Below are 26,601 nucleotides of genomic sequence, written 5' to 3'. Positions count from 1 at the left end.
CAGATAGATTGCAATTATCATTTCTGGTCCTGTATGATTTGTAGTTGCAATTTTACAGTACACGATAAATTTATTTTCACATTCTGCACTGAATTCATGATACTGCTTTTGCTTTGGGTGTGGCTGCTTGCTAGATAACTTACATATGTAACTATTATTTCCTTTATCACAATCTATTTTTCAAAACTAGATACTGGTACAAAATACCTCTTAGTTATATATAATGCAGGAACAATCTATTTTGAAGTGTATCAAAATGCAATCAATTGGATGGCAGCTGTGAATCCTAGTAATATGCTGTATAGCATGAAAAAAAATGACAGGGGATGGTTTTTATCACATGCATCTTGTTGTATTGAAACTTTTTCATGGAATACTATGCGTACAGTCATAGTCATACAGCACAGAAAGAATGTTTGGTCCAACTCATTCGTGCTGACCAGAATCGTAAATTAATCTAATCCCATTTGAGAGCATTTGACCTGTATCTCTCTAAACCCTTCTTATTAATATACCCATCCAGATGCCTTTTAAATGTTGTAATTTTACCAGCCTCCACCACTTCCTCTGGCAGCTGTTTCCATACGTGCAGCACCCTCTGTGAAAAATTTGCCCCTGAGGTGCCTTTTAAATTTTTCTCCTCTCACTTTAAACCTATGCCTTCTAGTTTTGGACTCCCCTACTGTGGGACAAAGACCTTGGCTATTCATCCTATCCATGCCCCTAATGATTTTATAAACCTCCATAAGGTCACCCCTCAAACTCTGATGTTCCAGGGAAAATAGCCCCAGCTTATTCAGCCTGAGATAACCTTTTTCACTGTCCACTGCACCACCAATTTTGGTGTCATCTGCAAACTTACTAACCATTCCTGCCAAATTCACATCCAAATCATTTATATAAATGTCAAAAAGCAGTTGATCCAGTCCCAATCCTTGCGACATACTGCTGGTGACAGGCTGCAGAGAAACAACCCTCTACCACCACCCTCTGTCTCCTACCTTCATGTGGAGGTACCAGTGTTGGACTGGGGTGGACAAGGTCAAAAATCACGCGACACTAGGTTATAGTCCAATAAGTTTAATTTAAAACACAGCTTTTGGAGCCCTGTTCCTCCTTCAGGTGTTAAGAAGGAGCGAGACTCCGAAAGCTTGTGATTTTAAACAAATCTGTTGGACTATAACCTGGTGTTGTGTGATTTTTGACCTTGTCCTATCTTCAAGCAAATATTGTATTCAATTGGCCGGCTCCGCCTGGACCCATGTGATCTAATCTTACTAACCATTCTACCATGTGGAACCTTGTCAAATGCCTTCCTAAGGTCCACGTAGACAACGTCCACTCCTCTGCCTTCATCAATCTTTGTCACTTCTTCACAAAACTCAATCCAGTCAGTAAGACATGATCACCCATGCACAAAGCCATGTTAAATGTGCCTAATTGTTCCTTGCCTTTCCAAATACATACAGATCCTGTCCCTCAGAATACCCTCAAATAACTTATCCACCACTGACATCAGGCTCATCGGTCTATAGTTCTCTGCCTTTTCCTTATGGCCTTTCTTAAATAATGACACCATATTAGCCAACCTCCAGTCTTCTGGCATCTTACTCATGGCAATTGATCATACAAATATCTCAGTCGGGGCCCAGCAATTGCTTCCTAGCTTCCCACAAAGTTCTGGGATACGGCTGATCAGGTCCCAGGGATTTATCCGCCACCTCCTCTGTAATATGGACACTTTTCAAGATATCACTATTTATTTCTCCAGGTTCTCTAGCTTCCATATCCTTCTCCAGAGTAAATACTGACACATATACTCACTTAATATCTGCGGTTACACGTGTGTCACATTTTACTGTCATGGTTGGAAGAAAATCCGGAAAATAGTACAGCACATAAGGAGGCCCTTTGGTTCATTCAGTCCTGCTAGCTCCCTCAAAATGGAATTTAGTCATCCTGCTCCTCTGTTCTTTCAATATTCCTGCAATATTTATCCACTTTTCCTTTGAATCTGTTACTGTTTCCCTGCTATTGATTTTATTTCCACCAACCTAATAGCAGTCCTAACCTCTTGAGCATAAAAAGGCCTTTTCTCAAGTCACCACTAGTTGTTTGTAAATTTCCTTAAGTATTTACCTCTGATTCATGCTACTTCAGACATTTGAAATTAGTTTATTTTATCTAAATCTTCCATGATTTTAAACACCATTTCCAATTTCTGCTTATGCTTTATGGAGAACAATCCCAGCTACTCTAGCTTATCCATGTAGTTGGACCTCTTGTGTCTCTTTTATTCCTACAGCAAAAGTGATAAATGCCTTCTGCACCCTCTGAAGCTTACAACTTACAACTTCAGCTGGTGCTGAACAAATGCTTCCTATGGTTTTAGCATAACTGGCCAGCTTTTGTGTTCTATTGCCTCTGTTTTTATAAAAACAAAGACGCTATATGCTTTATTAATCGCTCATCGCCTTCAAAGATTTGTACACAGACCCCTTCATATCTCTGTGCATTCTTCCTGCCAAAGTGCATTAGTTCGCACTCTTCTACACATTGGAGTTCATCTGGTATGTGTTGTGCATTCCATGAGCCTGACTATAGCTAGATCTTCTGGTCAGCATTGATGCTGTGAGCCTTGGTGCTGCTCACAAAGACTTCTGTGACCAGATCTCTTTCTGATTTTTCAGCCAGGACTTCAAATCCCTCAATGGTCAAAGAGAGGTGACACCCCTCTTTTTAGAACATGAGTTGCCATTATTCGGGTAGCTCTTTAAAAGTCCCAGGTTTTTGGGTGAGTTGGTGGATGGCTGGGCAGGTAGGTGAGTGAGCAACTTTTTTTTTTACCCTGTTTAAGTATTCAGGTAAATCCCATATTTCTGTCCCAAGTCTCTGAGACTGAGTTTCCATGATCACAAATGCCTGATCCCACTTCGTAGTTGTACTTGCAACTGACCAAATTTATTACCTACACTTTGTGCAAATACACATGCGCCCAAATGTAATTTTAAATTTCTGTGTATTTTCTTTGTTTGCATCTAACATCATTATTTTAATTATCTTTCCTAGTCTTCTGTGCTGCTTGCTTTTTTAAATACTATATACAAATATTGTTGAATTATTTTAATCCTTCCTTTGCAGCACATGTAAACATTTTTCTCATAGTTCAGAGGTGTTATTACACACCGTAGAGCAGTGGGACTTGAACCTGGCCTCTTAGTTCAGGGCTAGGGACACTACCTCTACGCCACAAGAGCCCTGTAAATCTGCCTCCACATTTTTAAAAAAAAATCACCTATTTTTCTAATCAACTTGTTCAGAGATGTTATTACACATCTCTGGAACAGTTGGGACTTGAACCTAGCCTCTTGGTTCAGGGGTAGGGATACAAGCATTATGCCATACGAGGGCCTAACCCTGCCTACAAGACATTAGTCCTAACTGTATTCAAGTGCAGCAGGTACAAATTGATTTGGTTCCTCCTGCCATAAATTGAACATAATAGTTTGCAAATCTGAAGCTCCCTCCCTCCTTCATGTTCCTCTCGCCATGTTTTAACCTGCCATTTCCTTCTGTGCACTAATCTAGAGATTACTATCCTTTGTCTGCTTTTTGATCTCCTCCCTAAATTCTACATAAAGTACCTTAACCCTTTTCCTTCCTATTTCATTGGATTGAAATAGACCACAACTTCTGGTTCTACCTTTTCCCCCAACATAGTTGTCCTTCAACATGACAGCTACTGTGTAAGTTCCTGCTTGACATTCAAAAGTGTGTAATTTGTAGAACAGGGTTTCGTATTAAACACCTCCAAGCTTCAAGTGATCAATATTCTGTTATTAAGCTTAAGTTGTTAATCAGTAATGTTGAATTTTGTAAAGAATGGTTTTGATAAACAGTGCTTGTTCTCCATATTTAATTTTCTATTCAAATATCTTTTCTTTTAGAATGACAACAAAGAGATGTTCAGCCGAGTTAGACATATGATGTACGATCTTATTGAATGGCGCTCCCAGATTCTTTCTGGAACACTCCCGCAAGATGAGCTGAAGGAATTGAAGCAGAAAGTCACTGCCAAAATAGATTACGGCAACAGGTCTGCGTAATATGATGTGTCCCAATAATCTACTCTTCTTATCAGTCTGTTTTAACCCATAAACCCATGAAATATTAATGTTGCTGATTGTTAATTCAGTAATTTAAGCATTAGTTTGTTTATTTTAAATGGAATGCTTATTTTGCTGACCATGTTTTATTATGTGGGTTAGTTGAAGTGCATTAAAATCCAACAGCAATGGTATGTGTTCAGGTACATTTTGGTAGTTTAAAGAGTGATATGTCTACTATTCTGTTGTACATTCCAATTGACAAAAGGCTGAATGTAGGAATTTAGGTTGTGAATTTGCTTACATAATTAAGAATAAGCTGTCAAATGTAACTTTTGAGAAATGGGTATCAGCTAATTGTTCTCAATTTGGGTGCTTTTGTACTTGACACTATCCTGTGCTCCTTTTAACCTGGTGTCAACAGAACTTTTGACATTTATTTTGCTTGCTGTATCAAAGAAGAGTAATTATTGTTCTTTATGCTCTTGGTTTTACCTTACTCATCTTTTTAGAGCTCTGAGTGCAAATATCAGCATTTAGATTGCCTATTTTCATTTTGGAAATGTTGACCTAATCATTGATTACAAGTTGCTTTTATTGTTTGGGCAATGAGGTATAAAATTTTGACTGAAAATTATATTAGTAATCATTGATGTTAGGCTTTACCTCTCACTTAATCATAGCATTAATAGTGTACATATTTCAGTTTCAAACTGTATGTAAATCTGTGCATTAGTTGCTTATCTTCATAGCCTTGATCAGCTCGAATGCTCTTTTCTTCCAAAATGTATATGCAAATTTCTTTTCATTTTAAAACTATTTTTAAAGTGCTCATGTCCCAATAGTATGATGACCTTCAGAAATTTGGAAATAACAGATGAATAATTTCGTGACAATAGTGACTTCCAAGGCAAAACTGCATAATAGAGTGCTTTGTAGCATAAATTTGCATGGAAGATTCTGTGACAGTGCTGCAAATGTGATTTCACAATTGTTCGCATTAGTCTTTTTATGGGCCACAGGTGGACAACCATGGCATTTATAGAATTAAACCAAAAATTACCTTTCACATTGGTTAATTGGTAAAATTAATGAGTTCTCAATATTAGCATAGAGGGGTAAATATTAATGTTGTTTGCTGTAGTAAGGCCAATTAAATAACAAATTCTTGTGTTAATTATATCAGTCATATTTGCAGCAAAGCACTTGTGAAGTTCTTTCCATGTTCTTTACAAATACTAATTTTGTTCAGGCTCTCCAAAGGAACATCCGGATTCATTTCACCTGAATAGAAAGTACTCATTGATGACAAGACTGTTATTGTATACTTTTTTAATATATTTGACTGTATTTATGACACCATTGATGATCAAGGCAAAAGGTTGTCACATTGCTGGTTGTAAAGCAATATGTGTATATATGATGTGTACAGCTATTTGTGTGCAAGTATACAGAAGGCTCACAAAACTTTGACAAATTAGTATTAACCATCCATCCCATGCTGTCTCTTCCACCTCCACCCAAATTACTTCAGCCATGGTAGCTACTGCAATGTTTAATTGTGCTATTTCATTAAGCTTGAGGAACAGATTCTAATTTTTCTTTATACACTTTAGGGACATACAGAGTTACTACTGAGTTCAAGAAATTAAATCCATAATCTCTGCTTCATTTTTCTGTGCTCTTTTCTTTGCTTGTTTAGTTTTTCTTTCAGTCAGCGCCCCACCCCCATCTAGGCACATTTTTGTTTTGTATTCCTTCTTATCCTGTCTCCATTCTCTTACGCCCTGGAATCACGGAATCAAAATGTTATGGTGCAGGAGTAGGCCATTCAGCTCATCCTATCTGCACTGCTTCTCAGAGTAAGCATTAAGACTTTAGTGCTGTTCTCTTCGCATTTCCCTGTAACCCTTACTAGTTCTGCCATTTCAGTCTGTAGAATTGTTCACCCTGTGATATGCTGTTCTTATCTACCCTGCCCCTTCTTCAAAACTTATTTCATCTCTCACTTCTTTCCAGTTCTGATGAAAGGTCACAGGCAGTGTCTTGTATCAAACTCTTTCTTCCACCATTTTTGTCACTGCTACCATTAATTATTTGCGACCATACTCCAGCCCTCCATGCACTTCAGGTTTGTAGGTGTGGTGTAGCATATGTAAGCAAAACCTTTTGTGATGAAATTAGTATCTTTATTGCAATAGTACACTTTTAAAATAGAGTATTGCTAAGTATTCGTTCACTAAAGATGACAACAGAATTGAAATTTCTGATTCTGGAAAAAGCTACATAAATCTGTATGTAAACATGTGAAATAGGAGCAGAAGTGAACCATCCTTCCCTTTAGCATGCTCCGCCATTCAGTAAGATCATGGCTAATCTGTCTGTCTTTCAAATTCCACATTCCCATCTACCCCCAAAACCTTAGATTCTTATTAGACTAGGGAATCCATCTGTGTGCCTGAGAAATATTAATGCCCCCACCATGTTAAACATGAAGTTCCAAAGTTGCAAAACCATCAGAGAAAAAAATTTGCTCCTCATCTCTGTTTGAAATGGGTGACTCCAAATTTTGACATAGTGCTGCTTTGTTCTAGACTCATCCATAAGTGGAAACATCTTTTCCTGTGTCATGATTCTCATGGATAGTGTACTGGAAATCAAGCTCCACTATTCCTGGAGTCATCACAAATGTGAAAATTTGACTAAACCACTAAATTGCTCCAATTCTGTGCAACCTATCCAATTCAGGTTAAAAGAGTATGCACACCATATTTTTTCCATTTCCAGAAAATAGCTGCTGTAATCATACTGTGTTTAGTGAATGACAAGAAGTAAGCAAGTTGGATTGTCATCTATATTCATATAACTTGAACTCTATTCCTTTCAAAGATTCCCATTCAAGCATTTAATTGCCAGAGATACAACTTTGAATATTGAGTGTTTCTTTTAGTTTGTTTTGATTCTTTCTGACTCTGCTGATGATACGAGGTTGTATATATACCACTTCTCTCTCATTCGCTGCTTGACAATTTGTCCTTTCATTGTCTTTGGAGTTGCCCTTCCTTTTTTACCTTTCAACAGGGGATTTGCAGACAGAGCAACTCTGAGGAAAGGTGAGGGAGAGTAGCCGAATAATCTTTTGCTACTTTACACACAGGGAGACAAAGAGAAATTGATATTTTTTCTTTGCAGGCTAGATGTTTTTTGCTATATTGCCCACACATAAAGCTTTATCCTACTGCCAGGAACCAATCAAGTGGTTGTTACTATGCTGAAAAGTCTGAACCCACAATAACTGGTACTAGTTGAAAAGCCAATCAAGAGAGTTCTCTGGACAGAATTGCCCTGAACCTGAAGAGTGTCAGTTTGTTTGGAATTCTCTCACTGCTCCAATATGGGCAACATTGTATTTATGATGCACAAGGTGTTTCAGTAACTTATTAAAATTGCAAACAACTTTTTACACTGTTTACTTGGTTTTATAGAAAGATCTTCCTGTTTTTAGTCCTCAGGCCAAAAAATTAAAAGGGATCTTTACACCACATGACCTTGTCAAGGCCATTCAGGATGTTAAACAGTCCAATCATGCCACCTCTCCTCAATTCCAGTGGAAATGTGCTCAGCATGTTCAGTCTATCCTCAAAGACAACCCACTAATTTCAGTTATCAATCAAGTAAATTGTCTCTGAATGCTTCCAATGCAGTTACATCCTTAACCAAGGTGATCAAAGCTGCACACAGTATTCAAGATCTGGTCCCATCAATGCCCTGTATAATGGAAGCATATCATCCATCTGTTGTTAATGTTTCAAGTCCACTGATCTGGGGCGGCATGGTGGCTCAGTGGTTAGCACTGCTGTCTCACAACACCAGAGACGCGAGCTGAATTCTGGCCTTGAGCGACTGTCTTGTGGAGTTTGCATATTCTCTCCGTGTCTGTGGGTTTCCTCCCACAGTCCAAAGATGTGCAGGTCAATTGGGTTGGCCATGCTAAATTCAGTGTCCAGGGATGTGCAGGCTAGGTGGACTGACCATGGGAAATGCCGGTTTACAGAGTAGGGTGGGGGTGGGACACTCTTCGGAGGGTCGTCTGAACTTGATGGGCCAAATGGTCTGCATCCACTCTAGGAAATCTATGATTCTATGACCTTTGTCCTCACGAAGGATATCGAAGCGTTAACTCTATTTTTCTCTCTACAGATGTTGCCAGAACTGCCGAGTTTCTCCAATAACTTTGTTTTTGTTTCAGATTTCCAATGTCTACAGTTCTGAGGAAGGGTCACCGGACCCGAAACGTTAACTCTTTTTTTTTCCTTCACAGATGCTGCCAGACCTGCTGAACTTTTCCAGCAACTTTGTTTTTGCTTCTGATTTACAGCATCTACAGTTCTTAGCTTGCATGATTATGTGTTGTACATCCATACTAATTTTTTGGTGTTCCTGCATTAAAATACCTAAATCTCTTTATATTTTCGTATTTCTGTTGTTACTCTTCATACATTTTCATTCTCTTGTCACATTTTCCCATATTATATTTCCATCTGCCAGAATTTTTTGTCCGCTCAATCAACCTATCAATATTATGTATTATTTTGTTTCTCTGTTTTTATTTTTATGGATGGTTGGAATTTGTTTATGAACATTTGATCCTTTGGTTCTGTAATCTGAAGTTTATTTCTTCAGCCTTGTATTCCTTTCCCAGTCCCTGTTGCTGCGCACAAAGGGTTTGAGGACAGCATATGTTGGTGGTAAAGGATCTTTATGGGCTGAAGTTGGTTAAGTTTTAATGCCTTGAATCTCTCCAATCCCTAAAGAGAGAGAGTATACATTTTTGATTAGAAATTATAGGAGTGCAAATTTTATCTGCTATCCGTTTATCAGATGTTCAGGTTATTACTGAAACCATAGAATTTTGCAGCACATAAACAGGTTGTTCCACCCAAGTGGTCTATGTTAGTGTATATGCTCCATGTGGCGCCTTATTTCATCTCCCCCTATCAACATAACTCCTAAATTGATCAGTCACAATTTTTCCCTTTGGAAGCGGACTGACTGTTCCCAATAATATTGAGATTTTTTTAAGCGTGCAACTGACGGATAGTTTTCTGCCTCTTTCCACTTTCCGTACAAGGTTGAGTTTGCTATTTTCTAGTCTGATAAAACCTTTCCTGAATCAAAGGATTAAAACATAGAACAGTACAGCACAGTACACACCCTTTGGCCCACGATGTTGTGCTGACCCATTATTCTACTAAGATCAAACTACACTGCATACCCTACATTTTACTACCCTCCATGTGCCTATCCAAGAGTCGCTTAAAAGTCTCTAAAGTATCTGACTCCACTACCACTGCCGGCAGCGCATTCCACACTCCCACCACTCTGTGTAAAGAACCTACCTCTGACATCTCCCCTATACCTTCCTCCAATCACCTTAAAATTATGCCCCCGTGTAATAGTCATTTCCACCCTGGGAGAAAGTCTCTGAGTATCCACTCTATCTAAACCTCTCATCATCTTGTACACCTCTATCAAGTTGCCTCTCATCCGTCTTCACTCCAATGAAAAAAGCCGTAGCTCCCTCAACCTTTCCTCAAGACCTGCCCTCCAGTCCAGGCAGCATCCTGGTAAATCTCCTCTGCACCCTTTCTTGGAATCTTGGAAAATCAACACCAATGCATCTAGTAGGTCATTAGCCATTCTATTCCAACTCTAGAATGAAATCCATTAAGGTCAATAGACTTGTCAGCCTGCAGATTCTTCAGTTTGCTTAGTACTGTTTCTCTTATAATTGAAACTTCACTAAGTTCCTCTCTCCATTCCAAGTCCTGATTTATAATAATAATTGGAATGTTCTTGGTAGCCCATACAGTGAAGATAGAAACAAAATATGTATTCATTTCAGCTGCTATTTCCTTATCTACTACTAATTTTCCATTCTCCCTTTCTAGAGGACCAACAAATACTTTAATTAACACTTCCTTTTTAAGAATCTGTACAAACTTTGGCTAGCTATGTTTCCATTCCTAACTAGTTTTCTCTCGTACCCTAAATTCTTCCTCCTGATTAATCCTTCGATTTGTTTTGTCATGTAGTTGAAAATGAGAGGGTGAGATGATAAGCACATTTGAAGATAACACAAAGATTCGCCTGGTGGTCAGCCTAGAGGAAGATGGTCTTGGATTCCAGCAGGATATAGACAAATTGGTCGGTTGAGCAGATAGGTGATAGATGGAATTTAGCCATGATAAGTGTGAGATAATGCTCTTGGAAGAAGTAACAAGCCACAGGAGTACTCAATGAATGGCAGGACACTTAAAAGCTCAGAGGAATCTTGGCTGCAGATTCCTGAACATGGCAGGGAAGGTTAATAGAGTAATTGAGAATAGGACACACCTTTGTCAGTTGAGGCATAGATTATAAGAGCATAGATTATGTTGCAGCATATAGGAGCTTGGTTAGGCCACAGCTGCAGTGTTGTGTAGTTCTGGTCATCACACTAGAGTGGGTGCAGAGGTGATTCACTAGGATGTTGCCTGAGATGGAGCACCTTAACTCTGAAGTAAGACTGGTTAAGGTAGGGTTGTTTTTGTAGCAGAGAAGTTTGAGGGGGTCCTGTAGAGATGTATAAGATTGAGAATCATGGATAAGGTGGATAGAAAGCAGCTATTTCCCTTAGTTGAAGGATTGGTTACAAGGGGGCACACGTTTAAAGTGAAAGGCAGGTTTAAAGGGGACTTGAGGAAACTTTTTTTTTTCCCCACTGTTGTACATGTCTGGGAGGGTCGTTGAGGCAGGCAACCTCACAACCTTTGAAAGGTATTAGGCTGAGTGCTTGAAGGTGTCACAACATTCAAGGCTATGGGCCTAATGCTGGAAAGTGGGACCAGTAGATTTAGTGTATTTTTGATGTCACAGACTTGGTGGGCCAAAGGGCCTCTTCTGTTCTGTGCGGTCAGACTATGAATAATAGGATCATTCATCTGACCTGCCACTCAACTTTGCACAGTTAATGCCTTTTCTTAAAGTAGATGTTTTCCCTTATTTATCAAGTGGTTGGTTCCTCCCTTCAGAATTTTTCTTTTATAGTAGTTATTCTTTGTGCAAGGCTTCAATAGAATCAAAACTTCTGATTCTGAAAAAGCTGCAGAATGTATTGAATGTGTGAAAACATTGTGTTTGTACTGCAAAGGAAATATGTCCCATAAGATCAAAACTCAGTACCCAAATATGACAATAAACTTTTATATATCAAATAAACGAAGTGCTGTTTTACTGGTGCAAAACAAATCAACTCTGGACCAATCAGTACGGTGTGAATGGACAAAACCCATTATACTGTGTTTAAAAATAGGTAGAGGTGAATGGAATGGAGGTGTGCATTTTATGGTCATGCTTATTAAATCACCAGATTTGCTGGTGAGTCCTGAAGAAATATAACATGTTTATTAATTATAATCCAGATTCTTTGAGCATACTTGAGCCTACACCACAATTAAAGTTGCACACAGCCAGTGAATGACCGTGGCAAATGCACAAACCTATTATGCAACAAAAAAAACCTTTGAAAAATTACTGTGGACTTCACTTTTTCCAGCATTATGAAAATCTTTTTGAAATGTATCATACATTCAGTTTGTTACAGATCTGCTCTCATTAATTTCTAGAATCCTTGATCTTGATTTGGTGGTGCGAGATGAAGATGGCAATATTTTAGATCCTGACCAAACTAGCACCATAAGTCTGTTTAGAGCTCACGAAATGGCATTGAAACGGATAGAAGAAAGAATCGAGGAAGAAAAGGTGATTAAAATAAATGGTCAATTGCATTTAGGCCGACATAATTTGTTCACTTCTGAATTTTTGTCTGGTTTTAATGTTTATATGTTGACTATAAAATATGATTATGTGCTAAAGATCTTAGAAATGCTTTGTCAAATTTGCAGTAAATGTTTTGCTGTTGTTCATTAATTTGGTATTGGATTTTGCAGTGTATTTTGAAATATAAGGAAGATGAAGATGATGTATTCTCTGAACCTTTGACATTCTCTTTACAAGTTAAGGTTGTGTAAAGGAAATGTTGCATGATTGATAATTGCTTGAGTTAAATGTAGTTTGTCTAATTTCAGACAAGATCTGACTTTTGTTAGGTAGTGTATCCATGCCCTGCAAAATTTCCTATGAAGTGTCAAGTCTTAATTTCACTCAATTACCATAAGCCACTATGAAAACCTTGATCAATATCACCATTTTATGCTACATTTAAATTTAATTGCAGTCCTGGTTTGAATGTTGTAGTTGGTTTTATTCAGAGCATCTTATTGAGCTATGCACTTCTTGATGCACAAATTGAATAGGCGGCCATAGAAATTGTTTTGTGCAAATTCTTTATAATGCAGTGCAAATTGTATTAAAAATTCTCAATCTGCCCATGCTGGGTGTTTTTCTTTCATCCTAATTTTAGAGTTAAGCTGCAGTTACTTAATATTCCAGTTTGAGAGCCGTACGTTTTGTTCTGTCAGCATATCCTGTTCGATGTTGAAAATGGCTGGCAAGAGACCAATTGGCTTTTACCTGCTAATGTTCGTTCAAGGCAAAAAATGAGCTGATAACAACAGAAGTAATTTCTTTATGGGTACTGCCTATGTTGTGTGAACTATTAATTCAGTGAATAAAGGATTGTAGCTGGGTAACAAATGGATTTGCATTAATCATTTTCAGTTGGCAAGATTCATAATTGATCCTTCTGAGAAAGGGTCACCGGACCTGAAACATTAACTCTGATTTTTCTTCACAGGTGCTGCCAGACCTGCTGAGCTTTTCCAGCAACTTCTGTTTTTGTTCCTGATTTACAGCATCCGCAGTTCTTTTGGTTTTCAGAATTGATTTTCCTGGTTTCCAGTTGAATTCAAGACAGTGGAAAGTATATTTTTCAAATAGTTCTGTAGTAGTTTTGAGGGTATCAAGAGAATTGTGAGTGGCTCTTTGAAGTCCTGAGTGCAAATGTCAAATCATTATTGTTAGCTCATTATTGTTAGTCAAAGCGGGTATCACAGATGTGATATTGCTAAAGCTGGCTGACAAGTGGCAAGTGACATTCATGCCACACAAATGCCAGGCTATGATCATCTCCAATAAGAGACAACCTAACCACCGTCCCTTGACATTCAATGATGTTACCATCACTGAATGCCCCACTATCAACATACTGGGTGTTATCATTGACCAGAGACTCAATTAGACTCACCACATAATCACAATGGCTACAAGAGCGGGCCAGAAGCTATGAATACTGCAGTAAGTAACTCACCACCTGACTCCTCAAAGCCTGTTCACCATCTACAAAGCACAAGACCAGAGTGTGTTGGAATACTCCCCACTTGCCTGAATGAGTTCATCCCCAACAACGCTCAAGAAGCTTGACACCATCCAGGACAAAGCAGCCCGCTTGATTGGCACCACATGCACAAGCATCCACTTCCTCCACCTCTGACACCCAGTAGCAGTAGTATCAGTAGTATCCCACCATTCAGCTATTACCACGGAGAAAGAGAATCCACCCTGCTTCAATGAAGAGTGCAGGAGGTCATGCCAAGAGACGCACCAGGTTTACCTAAGAATGAGTTTTCAACATGGTGAGGCTACAAAACAAGATCAATTGCATGCCAAAAAGCAGATTTCGTAAGTGATAGACAGCTCAGCATTCCCACAACCAACGGATCACATCTAAGCTCTGCAGTGCTGCCACATCCAGTCATGAATGGCAGGTTAAAAATTAATAAATTAAGTGGACGAGGATGTTCCATAAATATTGTTATGGTCAAGGATGTGACAGACCAGCATATCAGTGCGAAAGCATTTGCAGCAATCTTCAGCCAGATGTGCTGAGTGGATTACCCATCACAGCCTCTTCCAGAGGTCTGCAGTATCACAGCTGCCAGCCTTCAGTGACTTGTTATGCACAAACTGTTGCACCCCTAGCTGTTATGATGAGAAATTGGACAGGCTAAGTTTTCCTTGGCACAGAGGAGATTGAGGGGTCCTGATTGAGATGTGTAAAATTTTGAGGGGGAAAAGATAATGGGAGGACAAGAGGAAACTTTATCCTTTGGTGGAGGGATCAATGATGAGTGTGTAGATTTAAAGTAAGGGGCAGAAGGTTAAGAGATGTAAGGAAGAATTCTTACAACCAGTGGGTAGTGGGAATCTGGAGTTCCCTCCCTGTAAGGCTGGTAGAGGCAAAAACTCTCAACATTTAAGAATTTAACTGTGCATTTGTGATGCCAAGGCATACAAGGCTATGGGCCAAGAACTGAAAAATAGGATGAAAATAGTTAGGTGCTTGTTTATGACCATCATGAACACCATGTCAAAGGGCTTTTTCTGTGCTGTGTATCTGTTTGAATCTATGACTCCGTGATGAAAGGGCTGTTGATCAGTATTGGTTAGTACCTGCAATGTAACAACTAAGATTGATGAGCTATCAGCATAAATTTCTATGTAGGTTTGTAAAGTGGTTGTATTAGTATGCATTGGGCAGCAAGGACAGGAATTTTTTTAAATATTTCTTGCTACCAAGTATTCATGAATGGGCAAAAAGAGCGGAGGAGGCATAGCAGTACTTCATAATGCAGTTGATGATGCAGTTCCGAATAAATAGGTCTAGTACTTTTATCTATTTGATTTCAAATAAGGAACAGAAAGAGAGTTGTTTCGTTGTTAGTTCTTTTTCTTCAATAACAGAGCTCCAAACAGTGCAAAAGAAATGGATGAATAAATTTGTTGCGGAGTTCAAGCTTGTGCAACAAAAATGAGTACCAGTATTGGACATGACAAGTATATTACGAAGTGCTTTCTTTTGATTTTATAAAGGAAGCCAAATGAAGGTTGTACTAAAAGGGGAAAGGGAAGTTACGCAAGGCAATTGATAGAGATAGCCGAAAAAATTAGCATTTCTGAAAGTTGATCAGTCACCTGCCCTAAATAGAATGTGTTGTAGATCACTGAAAGAAGCAAGGTAAGAATATTAGAAGTTGTGATTATATTCAATTAATTTTAATTGGATTCAATACTGGAGGTTTGGAGAGTTGCTAAGAAGTAGGCTAGGCAGCCTTACATTGTTCTTGGAAAAGTTAATGCAAATCATTATTGGGGACAAAATAAACTTGGAACAACATGCATTTTTTAAAGGTGAATCATGCTTAACTTGATTGAATTCATTCAGGTAGAAGGTTGGTCAGGTACTCTTGTATCTATCTGGACGTCTGTAGGACAGTGACAATGTACTAGTTTAGTGGTTTGATAAAAAGATGGAAGCCCATGGGATTAAAGGGAAAGTTATAATGTGGCAAAGGATGTTGCTGGATGAATGGTTTAAGGCATGGAGTTGGTATGGCATAGTGTTCTTGAGGCTTAGTTTGGGGGTTTATTCTCACTTAATAACTTTCACTAACCAGCGATACTCTGGTATGAGGAGTAGTGTTATAAAGTTCACTGCCAAATTTGGCAGTGAAATCATAAGGATAGTTGTAATTTTCAGAATGACATAAACAGGATGGCAAAGCGGGTAGAAATGGAAGTTGCATTTGTTGTATCTGGAGAAGTGTGGAATTGTGTATTTTGGGAGGACTAAGAAGGAAACACAGTATATTCTAAGTGGAATGACTTTGACAAATGTACTTGAGTAGAGATGCCTGATGGCCAAACATGCACAACTTAAAGGTTTTGACGGATTTACGAGTATATATAGAATATCAAACCAAAGGGTTCATCCTGGAACTTTATAAATGAGGTTAAGCCTTGACTGGGTTATTTGGACAATTCTGGACACCAGACTTCAGATATGATGTAAGAGCTTTGGAAAGGATTCGGAGGAGATTTACCAGAATGTTATCAGGAATGAGGGACTTCAGTTATGAAAAGAGCTTGGAAAGGATAGCACTGCTGTCCATTTGAAAAAAGAAATAACATGACCTGGTAAAGGTTTTCAAAATGCAGTAAAAATTCTGTTACCTGGCACTACACCAACTGGAATGCTTTATCAACTTGGATGTCTGGTGTCATCCAAGACCAGCTTTATTTGGCTATTGAAGTTTAATAACATGAACCATAATTTGGCAATCTTACCTAATTCATTTTTTTCCCCTCATTTGACAGGTATATCCTAACAGACAGGTCATTATCTTTTGGAAAAAAGGAATCTGTTGGTACTGTTAGTTTGATTAGCAAACAAGTGAAATGGGTGGTTGCTTCCTGAGGCCATGACTGTATAAAACTGATTTGGAGGGGTTTATAATGTTTTACTCCTTCAGGTACCATAAAAGTCTCTGTTCTGCTCATTATACAGCCTTGGCAGTATTCCTTCTGTCAACTGGCATATTTTGATTTACCAACTCAATTCATCTTGTTGCTGGATAACACTGATTTAACTGTAATGAGAGGTTTTGCTGGAATAGTGCAAAAACTGTTCCCTCTGGTGATGACTCAGTGACGAGAGATCTTTAATTTGAAATTGACAGAAGAGTAGAGATGAGGAGAAATCTTTTCACTCTGCTATTATTGAAGTTTTGAATGCTACACTAAAAAGATGGTGAAAACTGATTCCTTCAATAATTGTAAAAGGGCATTGGGCATTTGCCTGAAGAAGAGAAGCTTGCAAAGTTACACTTTTGCAAGCTTTCATGCCATTTCCTGCCTCTTTCCTTTCCGAAGTCCTAGAATGTGTCATTGCTTTCTAAGTCCATTCCCATCTTTCCAGAAACTCTCATGTTTGAATTCCTCCAATCAAGTTATGCATCTGCCACAGTGCAGAAATAGCTCTTATTAAAGCCACAAATAACACCCTAAGTGGTTGTAACAAGTAAACTCTTTGTCTTTGAGAGAGAGATTCTCCAGCATCTGCAATTCCTACTGAGATAACAAGGTGTAGAGCTGGATGAACACAGCGGGCCAAGCAGCATCAGAGGAGCAGGAAGGCTGACGTTTCGGGCCTAGACCCTCCTTCAGTCATCTTTGTCGTCTGTGTCTTGGCTGACTGTGTCTCTGTTAATTGGGCTCCTCCCTTTGACAGGGTTGGTCACACCTCTTCCATTGTCTCCCCAGTGTTGTACATCTGGGATTAGTCTTATTTGATTCAATTCTTTCTAATCTAATCATAGCCAACAAATCCATTGCAATGGCTTCTCTTTTTATATCCTTACTTCTGGAGTCGCCCAGAAAAAAGAGAGCTGCATCCCTCCTATTTTGCATCTGTAGGCTGACACTCAGTGACGTCAGTTGAAAGCATACAGTTCTTTTTCACATGTGCTGATGACACTGAACTCTACCTTATTGCCACCTCTGTGGACTCTTACATTGTTGCTAAGTTGTCAGATTGCTTATCTGGCATTCTGTACTAGATAAACAGACATTTCCTCCAACTAACCATTCGGCAGACTGAAGCCATTGTTACAGCTTTAGGTCTTAAAGGAGTTGCCTATTTAAGACCAAGGTGAGAGGGAGTTTTTAATTGTCTGAGCCTGGTGAATCTGTGGAATTGTTCACTGCTGAAGGTTGGCAAAGGTGAGAGAGAGATTTTTAATCAATAAGGCAATCAAGGGTGATAAAGAAAAGGCAGGCAAATGGAGTTGAGGATTATCTCCCATCTATTGTGTTCATGAATTGTAATAGGTTTTTAATAGTCTGAGTACTTTCTACATGACGTGCATTAAATATATATTAATTAGTTGTTTTCTTTTAAATTTATATAGCTTAATGAGATGATGCAATGTAGACTATTGATTCATCAGTGAAGAATATTAAAAAACAGCCTCTCTATAATGCATCATTTAACATTCCTTAGAGTTGCTGGTTTTCACTTTGTAACAAAATCCAAAGTATTTGTTTTTCAACCTGTCAGCTATCCAGTTTGTTTTGTGCAGTGTCTTTCAGCTGGCATATGTATGTCTGAGAGAATAATGTGGTCCTCATTTGTAAGAAGCAGTGACAAAATTGCATTTGCCCATTATTCTTCAATACAATGCAAAATACAAATTGATTAACAAGAGTAGTCAAATTACTTTTATAAATTAAAGATTAGTCAACTTGGATTTGTAATAGATTTCCTTAGCTCCCTTTGCCTTTTTTGTGGGTACAGTAACACAAGTTTAAAAAAAATGATTCCATGTCATGTGTTTATCAAGGTCTGTAAAAATTCAAAAAGAAGTCGGATTTTGAGGTTATTACTTAGGTCCAAAGTTTTCATACTTCTAAAAGTAAACATTTGACATACTAGTGTGGGGAAGAAATAAGGCCAAGTGATGACTGTGTGCTGTAATAATTATTTTTGGGATCACTACCATTTCTAATTTACATTACAGCAGTCATGAAAATGAGCAGATGAACATGCAGAAAATAGAAAACGGATTGCAAGTCACTTACAGTTTCTCATCCAGCGCACTTACCCTGAAGTTTACCATGTACTTGTGAATAACCTGCTGCCACTAGTTCTAAATCTGCTTTGAATTTTTGTGGAAAGTTGACTATGTAAGCCAATTTGCTGCAGACTAAGAACTCCTACTTTTGACAAATGAGCTCTCTGCCTTTCTCTGCAGCAGCTTTCTTGTAATTAGAGATTTTTAAAAATGAATTTAAAAATAGCCAGTATGAATTGAGTCAAACTCATAATTTGACATTCAATGATATGTCTCAAGGAAAATCAATACCATATTCCAGAGATTAATGAGGAGTTATCACTGTGCTGGATGTTTTGCTTTACATGAATGTAAATGGTGCAAGTAATAATGAAGCTTATTGATCTTTCCATAGCCTGAAAAGGTGTCAACATTTCTATAGACCAATGATATTAAGAATAGAACATCAGTTTCAACCCAGCTTCATTGAAGTGTGAAATTTACACCAGAGCTACTTGACATCCAATAAGGAATTAAAAATGAGACTTCATGTCTTTCAAACAATTGGCTTAAGTGTAGTGCTTACTGATGTCCTCTGTACAGTTTAAAATGTAGAATTTTGCGACTTAAATACATATAAGAAGTATGACAGAATTGACAAGAAAGAAGATTTGAAGAAGCTCATCTATGGTCTTATTGAATTGTGCAGCAGATTAAAGACTTTAACGTAGTCATTCTACTTGAGTTCTTATGGAAAGTTGTGAATAAGTGATTACTGATGATTCAAATGATTCATTGCATTAAGTTAAACTTTGTTCTGATTATGCAGATACATAATAAAGCATCATTCTGAATAGAAAACGAGTATGCCTTGTATGTGTTATACCAAGGCCTCCAAAGTTATTGCAGTCAGAAATGTATTAATATTTATAACTTGCATAACAGGTGTATGATTGTGTGATGCTAGTGTCTAATTAAATCTTTATTTTGATAAAATGTTCAATCTCAATGGGGATCCTGTAGCTGTATTATATATCTGGACTTCTGGAAGGCGTTTGATAAGGTGCTACACAAGGTTAATTCACAAGGTTGAATCATTTGGGATTAGGGGTAATTTATTAGCTTGGATAGGTGACTGGCTGATGGACAGAAGAGAGAGTCGGGTTAAATGGGTTTTGTTTTCTGGATGACAGGAAGTCATTAGTGGGATGCCACAGGGTTCAGTCCTCGGACCCCAGCTGTTTACAGTCTACCTTAACGCCTTGAATACAGCGATAGAAGGCTCTATAGCCAAATTTTCAGACAACACAAATAAAAAAAGGATGGTAAATTGCAATGAGGAAATAAGGACCTTACAAATGGATTATAGATAGGTTAGGAGAGTGGGCCAAAATATGGCAGATGGAGTTTAACATGGATAAGTATGAGGGTCATGCATTTTGGTCAGAAAAATGGGAAGGCAACCTATTATCTGAATGGGGAGAGACTTCAGGGTGCTCTGGTGCAGTGGGATCTGGGTGTCCTCGTTTGTGAATCACAGTAAACTAGCATGCAGGTACAGCAGGTAATAAAGAAAGCAAATGGAATGTTGGCTTTAAAAGCTAAAGGAATAGAATATAAAGGAAAGGAAGTATTGTTGCAACTATTTAAGGCTTTGGTGAGACTGCATCTGGAGTATTGCGCACAAATTTGGTCCCCTTATTTGAGGGAAGGTATTTGGAGGCAGTTCAGAGGAGGTTAACTAGATTGATCCCAGAGATGAGAGGTTTGTCGTATGAAGAGAGATTGAACAGTTTAGGCCTATACTCTGTGGAATTTAGAAGAATGAGGGGAGATCAAATTGAGGTATTCAAGATTATAAAAGATATAGATAAAATAGACGTGGAGCAGATGCTTCCTCTTATGGGGCATTCCAGGATGAGAGGTCATAGTCTTAGGACAAGGGGTAGCAAATTTAATACAGAGTAAAGGAAAAACTACTTCTCACAAAAGGTTGTGAATCTGTGGAATCTGCTACCCCACAGTGCAGTGGATGCTGAGACAGTGAGTAAATTTAAGGAAGAGTTAGACAGATTTTTAATTGGTAGTTAGTTGAGGAGTTGTGGGGAAAAGGCAGGAAAATGAAGGTGAGGAACATATCAGCCATGACCGAACTGCCTTATTCTGCCCCTATATCTTATGAACTCAAGAAACTAGTCTTTCAGATGGAAGATTCCACTTTATTTTGTAAGCATGTGTGTCATCTTAGGTCTTTCACAAATGCTTTTGAAATTTGTAGTTACTTAGCTATCCCAATCAATATCTTGCATCCTGTTGCTGAAATCAATCAATAATTGTATTCTGGGTAGCTGAGGCTTTGTGACCTGAAATTTTTTTTATCATTCATTCCTATGCAAACCTTGTCAAGTGAAACATTTGAATCTGTAAAATGTTTTTATATATTTGCTGTTTGGGTAAGAAAATATTTGAAATATTGCAAAATCAAATTTTACTTTTTCAATTTTACTTCTTTTCAAAGAAGATAACCAAATTGAGAATATTCCTTTCAAAGTGGTGTTTAGTGAGGACTGAGTCAGGTCATTTCCATAAATAGTGAAATCGTGGAGGAATACTTTGCAAAATTATGGCCAAATGAAGCAGTTTAACAAATCTATTTGTGACTAAAAATAAACATTAGAAATTATGCCCTGTTTGTATTTAGTCCATACCCTTATTACTCAAACTTAATTTGCAGATTTTCTGTTGTAGAGTTGTAAAATCTGATCATACTGGCAGATATCAAAATCGCTGAAGTAGTAAATTGATTTTAACTGTCGTAACTACTGTTAAAATTTGGCTTCAGCGTTGTATGAATTCATTCATTTAGTTTTTCAATATTATGTTGATTTATGAAATGGTTTAGTGTATGCAATTTATCTAATATTAACTTGTTAGAATCTTTTTATTGTTCTGCTCAAATATTTGAAACACTCAAATAACCCCTGTTCATTCATTTTACATTTTCAACTAAAACTTGTTGGATGCAGAATCTTTTAATTGAATATTTTGACTCTTTTTGGTGATTGTTACCAAAGCAGTCAGCTAATGATTGTTTTTTGTCAAGCAAATGGACTTCTTTTATAATGATACTGAAATCAGCTGCAAAACCTTGAGTATGGTCAACTGGACAGAGTTAGTGAACGTCAAGCTTAAGTACTATTTAATTTGATCAATAAAACTGGATATTCAGTAAAGTAATTGGCTTGAGTAGTATTGTTTATTTTTATAAATTTTTTTATAAGCATTGTTTCAATTTCCCTACCCAAGGTTTTAGTTCGTTCATAATTAGTGTATGCAGACTATGCGATTAATGAATTGCAAACAACTCCAAATAATTTATGGTTGATACTAATAGAATAACAGTCTCAGAATGCAATGCATGACTGTGTTCCTGGTTATACTCTTGCTATCTAAGAGAGGCATAAAAGAAGATTAGTTTGGGTAAGAAATAAATTACACTTGACTCAGCACTTTGTGTATCTTGGTGGCCATTTATTAGGCCTTTTTATAATACCCTGCCTGATGTGAGAAGATCTGAACAGGAGAAAGAGAATTTAAATTTAGCTTTTAGTTTACTAAATGTTTTCAAGCTCAAATTAGAGCTTGAAATGCTATCTCACAGAATCTAGCTGCACTTCATTCACAAGGGGAGAAATTTTATTATGTTCGTGTATGTAGGAAAAACTATAAACCTGTTCTTTGTAAAAACGTTTATGATTTCACTATGTATAGTATTTTAAGGAAGTCTCCCAAGATGGTTTATTGATATTAGTCCTGCTATCATGAGCTATTACATGGAACTCAAACTCTGTCTCCTGTTGAAAATTGCAAACGGTCTTCCACCTTTGCATGGTATTCAGTTATCCTGATCATGTCTTCCTGCAGTGTGGGATTTAAAATTCTGCTGAGGAGTGAGGTTACTGTGGCACTGGAAGGCAGACAGATTTTGCTGACAGAAATAATCTGTCTCCTGTGAGACTACCAAAGCTTTTGCTGTTAATACAGCTGTTACTGTTATTCACATCTTCAGTTATATGCAACCTTATTCACCCCAACATTGCAATTGTTAATTTAAGTTGATGTAAGTTTCCATAAATGATTTACATTGTGGTTGGTAGTTTATAGAGTCATACAGCACTGAAACAGACCCTTTGGACCAACCAGACCATGCAGAACATAATCCCAAACTAAACTAGCCCCACCTGCCTGCTCCAGGCACATATCTCTCCAAAGCTTTCCTATTTGTGTACTTATCCAAGTGTCTTTTAAACGTTATAACTGTGCCCACTTCCTCAGAAAGTCCATTGTGCCCTCGAACCACCCTTTGTGTAAAAAAATCTCTCTCCTGTCACTTTAAAAATGTGCCCTCTAGTCTTGAAATTCGCTATCCTAGGGAAAAGACACCTCCTATTAACCCTATCTATACCCCTGTTTAAAAACTTCTATGAGGTCACCTCACAACCTGCTACGCTCCAGTGGGAAAATAGCCCCAGCCTATCCAGCCTTTCCTTATAGCTCAAACCTTCCATACCCAGCAACATCCTGGTAAATTTCTTCTGAACCCTTTCCACCTGAATAATATCCTTCCTATAACTGGGTGTCCAGAACTGGACACAGTACTCCAGAAAAGCCTTCATCAATGTCCTGTACAACCTCCACATGACTTCCCAACTCCTATACTCAAAGGTCTGAGCAATGAAGACAAGCATGCTAAATGCCTTTTTAATCATTCTGTCTGTATGTGACGCAAACTTCAAGGAATTATGTACCTGTATCCCTAGATCCCTCTGTTCTACAACACTACCCAAGGCCCTATCATGAATTGTATAAGCCTTGCCCCGGTTTGTTGGACCAGAAAGCAATACCTTGCATTTATCCAGATTGAACTCCATCTGCCATTTTTCAGCCCATCAATTAACTTGATCGTAATCCCTTTGTAAACTTAGGAGACAATGAAGAAGGTTTTCTATGCCTCCAATTTTGGTGTCATCTGCAAACTTAGTAATCATACCTTCTATATTCTCATCCAAATCATTTATATAAATGACAAACAAAAGACAACCCAGAACTGATCCCTGTGGGACATGTCTGGTGACGGGCCTCCAATCCAAAAAGCAAGCTTCTACCACCACTTTGTCTCCTGCTGTTACGCCGATTATATATCCATTGACAAGCTGTATAAATTTTTAAATTTTCATTTAAAGCTGTAATCAATGCTTTTCTAAGTATATATTTTACAATTAAATCCATATGCAAAACTGAGCTTTAGTTTAATTGAAATACAGCCACATAGTAATTGCAGTTGTAAACAAATTGGTAGATTGTACTGGGACTGTCATACCTTGGCAAAACGATACTTTAATGGAGAGGTCTTTCCAGTAATACTCATGAAAATTTTTTTAAAAAGTTGGATGAATCTGGATGCTTAAATCTTCTAAGATTGTTTTAAATTAGCATGATTTGTGACTTTGGAAGCTTTGTTTTTTAAATTCACAGAGAAAAGGGAGAATGTGGTAATGGAAATGTAACTTCCAATTTAAACATGTAACTTAGCTCCAGGAAATAATTGTGGTTTTTTTTCTGCCCTAAATGGTGGGAATAAATACATTGTGGAATTGCTGAGTAGATTTGACATGTGGTAATTCTTCAGAGACAACTTTTTAAGTGATATTTATATGCATGGGAAGTCCTTGGAGCATGTATGCTTCTGCTGCTTAAGTGGAATATGTAAATAAAATACTGAATCGATAATAACTTTCTAGATATCCAAAATAACCTTGTCTTGTCTGTCTCACTTACAGTCTCAGAAGCATAACATTGACATAAACAGACAAGCAAAGTTTGCTGTCACACCTTCTTTCAGTCTCTTTGTAACTTTGAAGAATGTTGTCTGCAAAATAGGAGAGGACGCCGAAGTCTTAATGTCTTTATATGATCCTATTACGTCCAAGTTTATCAGGTTGGTAGTCAGCCTAATTTTACATAGTTTCTACGTTATTTTGTTTATCCATTTCCCTTTAATCAAAATTGTTCAGCAATGAGTATTTGCATAATTAATGTGTAGAACTGATTGTTAAATTTAGTAATAATAATCATATTTAAAGTTCAAGAAAAGTCACTGAAGATGTACAGTTTGTTTGTTTTTTGAAAAACAACCATCCTGCAAAAAGTAGCGTTCCTTTCTATTATTTTTAAAAGGTAGTTAATGGAATATTTCATTCCATATTGTCATACTACAATTGATGTTAAGTTTTTATACAATTCCTTTTTGCCTGCAATCTGAAAAATTGCAATAATCACTTGGATTTCATACATTAACTATTAAAATGTATTTCAAAACAGCACCTTTATAATGTTAGTTGAGATACCTTCTGCCCGTTTCTGGGTTAGATTATTTTAAAGAGATTGCACTTCTGTTTAAAGTACATGCACCTTTCAGACAGTGAATCCTGTTCTACTGTTCTATTTTATGATGGTTGATCATGGTTTGCAGCGGGTCACAGACATAGCATACCCCCACCAATTTCTTGAGTGCAAATAATGATGGACAATAAATGCTGTGTTTGCCAGTGACTCTTTCATTCCGTGACCAAATGCAAAATTCAAACTTGTCTCCACTTATTTGTCTTTGATCCATTTCCGCTGATAAGCTTACCTGACACAAATGTACCCATCTTGATCTTGAATATTTTAGTTTCTCCAACATCAACAGCTTTGGAGTAGAAATTCCGGGTTTTAACTGTATACGAAAATTTCTGTCCTGAATGGCTTTGCTCTAATGTTCCTCCTTTTGCACTCTCGTTTTAGATTTATCCATCATAGAGTGAACACCGAGAAAGTATTTCCTATCAAATGTCTTTATCTTTTAAACACTTGAATTAGATCAGTTCTGAACTATCTAACTTCGAAGAAATGGATGTCAAGGTTTTTCAATTTATACTTCCAATTTCTCCCTTTTAATCTTTGCTACAATTCTCCTGGGTTCTTTGCTGTATGCAGTCCAAATCCAACACCATAGAATTGAGGAATGCTACAGCACAGATAGAGGCCTGTCAAACTTAATGAGCAAGACTAGGCCAATTGCCCTATTAAGCCTACCCTACCATTTTGATAAGTTTGTGGCTGATCTGATTGTGGTTGTAACTCTACTTTGGTGCCTGTCCCAGTAACCCTTGACTCCACCGTTGATCAAAATTCAGTCCACCTCAACTATGAATATGTTTAATAACCCAGGCTCAGCTGTTCTGTGATAGAGAATTTCAAAGACTAATAACCTTCTGAGAGAGAAATTTCTTCTCAACATCTTTAATAGGAGACCCTCATATTCTAAGTGACCTCCTTTTAGATTTCCCCGCGAGGGGAAACACCCTTTATTTGCCTGTGAAGCAAACTACCTTAGAATCTTTTGTATTTCAATGAGATTACCTCTTTTCTTCTAAACTACACAAAGTATAAACCCACCTTACTCAACCTTTGTTCATTAGAAAACCACTTCATTCCAACAGCCAACGTTATGATCATTCTCTGAACTGTTTTGAATGTTGTATATCCATCTAGAAATAGAGCCAAAAACCACACGTAGTGTTGTAGGTGCAGTTTTACCAAATCCCAATTCAGTTCTGGAATGACCTCCTTTTTTGACCCATCCTCTTTGCAATAAAAGCCAACGTTCCATTTGTCTTTGTCATAGATCAGAGAGAGAGAGACAAATTGAAATTATTCTCATTATTGCCTCTGTCTATAAGAGAGGTGGTGTTCAAGGTTTCTTTTCTTCAATAAAAGTAAGCTGTGGTCATTGCGATTTAGAGCATAGAAAAAAGATGCTCTTCAGCCCACTGTGTCCATGCTGGTCACAAACAAGCATCTAACAATTCTAATTGTACATTCCAGCACTTGGCTCATAGCCTTGTATGTCTTGGATTTGTAAGTGCACATCTAAGTACTACTTAAATGTTATGAAGGTCTCTGCCTCTACCACCCTTATAGGCAGTGAGCTTCAGATTCCTACCAACCTCTGGATGAAAAGGTTTTGCCTCACATTTCCTCTTAACTTTCAGACTCTTACC

General features: G+C 37.7%; 1 protein-coding gene across 1 annotated transcript in view; it reads left to right on the top strand.

The window, feature by feature from the left end:
* Positions 1–26,601, top strand: part of LOC109919487 (dedicator of cytokinesis protein 1-like) — a 344,368-nt gene that overhangs the window by 63,334 nt on the left and 254,433 nt on the right. Inside the window, exons 7-9 of the mRNA XM_048609182.1 lie at positions 3,948–4,096; positions 11,774–11,909; positions 24,337–24,494. Coding sequence (XP_048465139.1) covers positions 3,948–4,096; positions 11,774–11,909; positions 24,337–24,494 — 443 coding nt within the window. The remainder of the gene's footprint in view (positions 1–3,947; positions 4,097–11,773; positions 11,910–24,336; positions 24,495–26,601) is intronic.

The sequence above is a fragment of the Rhincodon typus genome, chromosome 20 (assembly GCF_021869965.1).
Source record: "Rhincodon typus isolate 14 chromosome 20, sRhiTyp1.1, whole genome shotgun sequence".
NCBI classification, from domain to species: domain Eukaryota; kingdom Metazoa; phylum Chordata; class Chondrichthyes; order Orectolobiformes; family Rhincodontidae; genus Rhincodon; species Rhincodon typus.
This window is presented reverse-complemented; position numbering and strand designations above follow the sequence as displayed.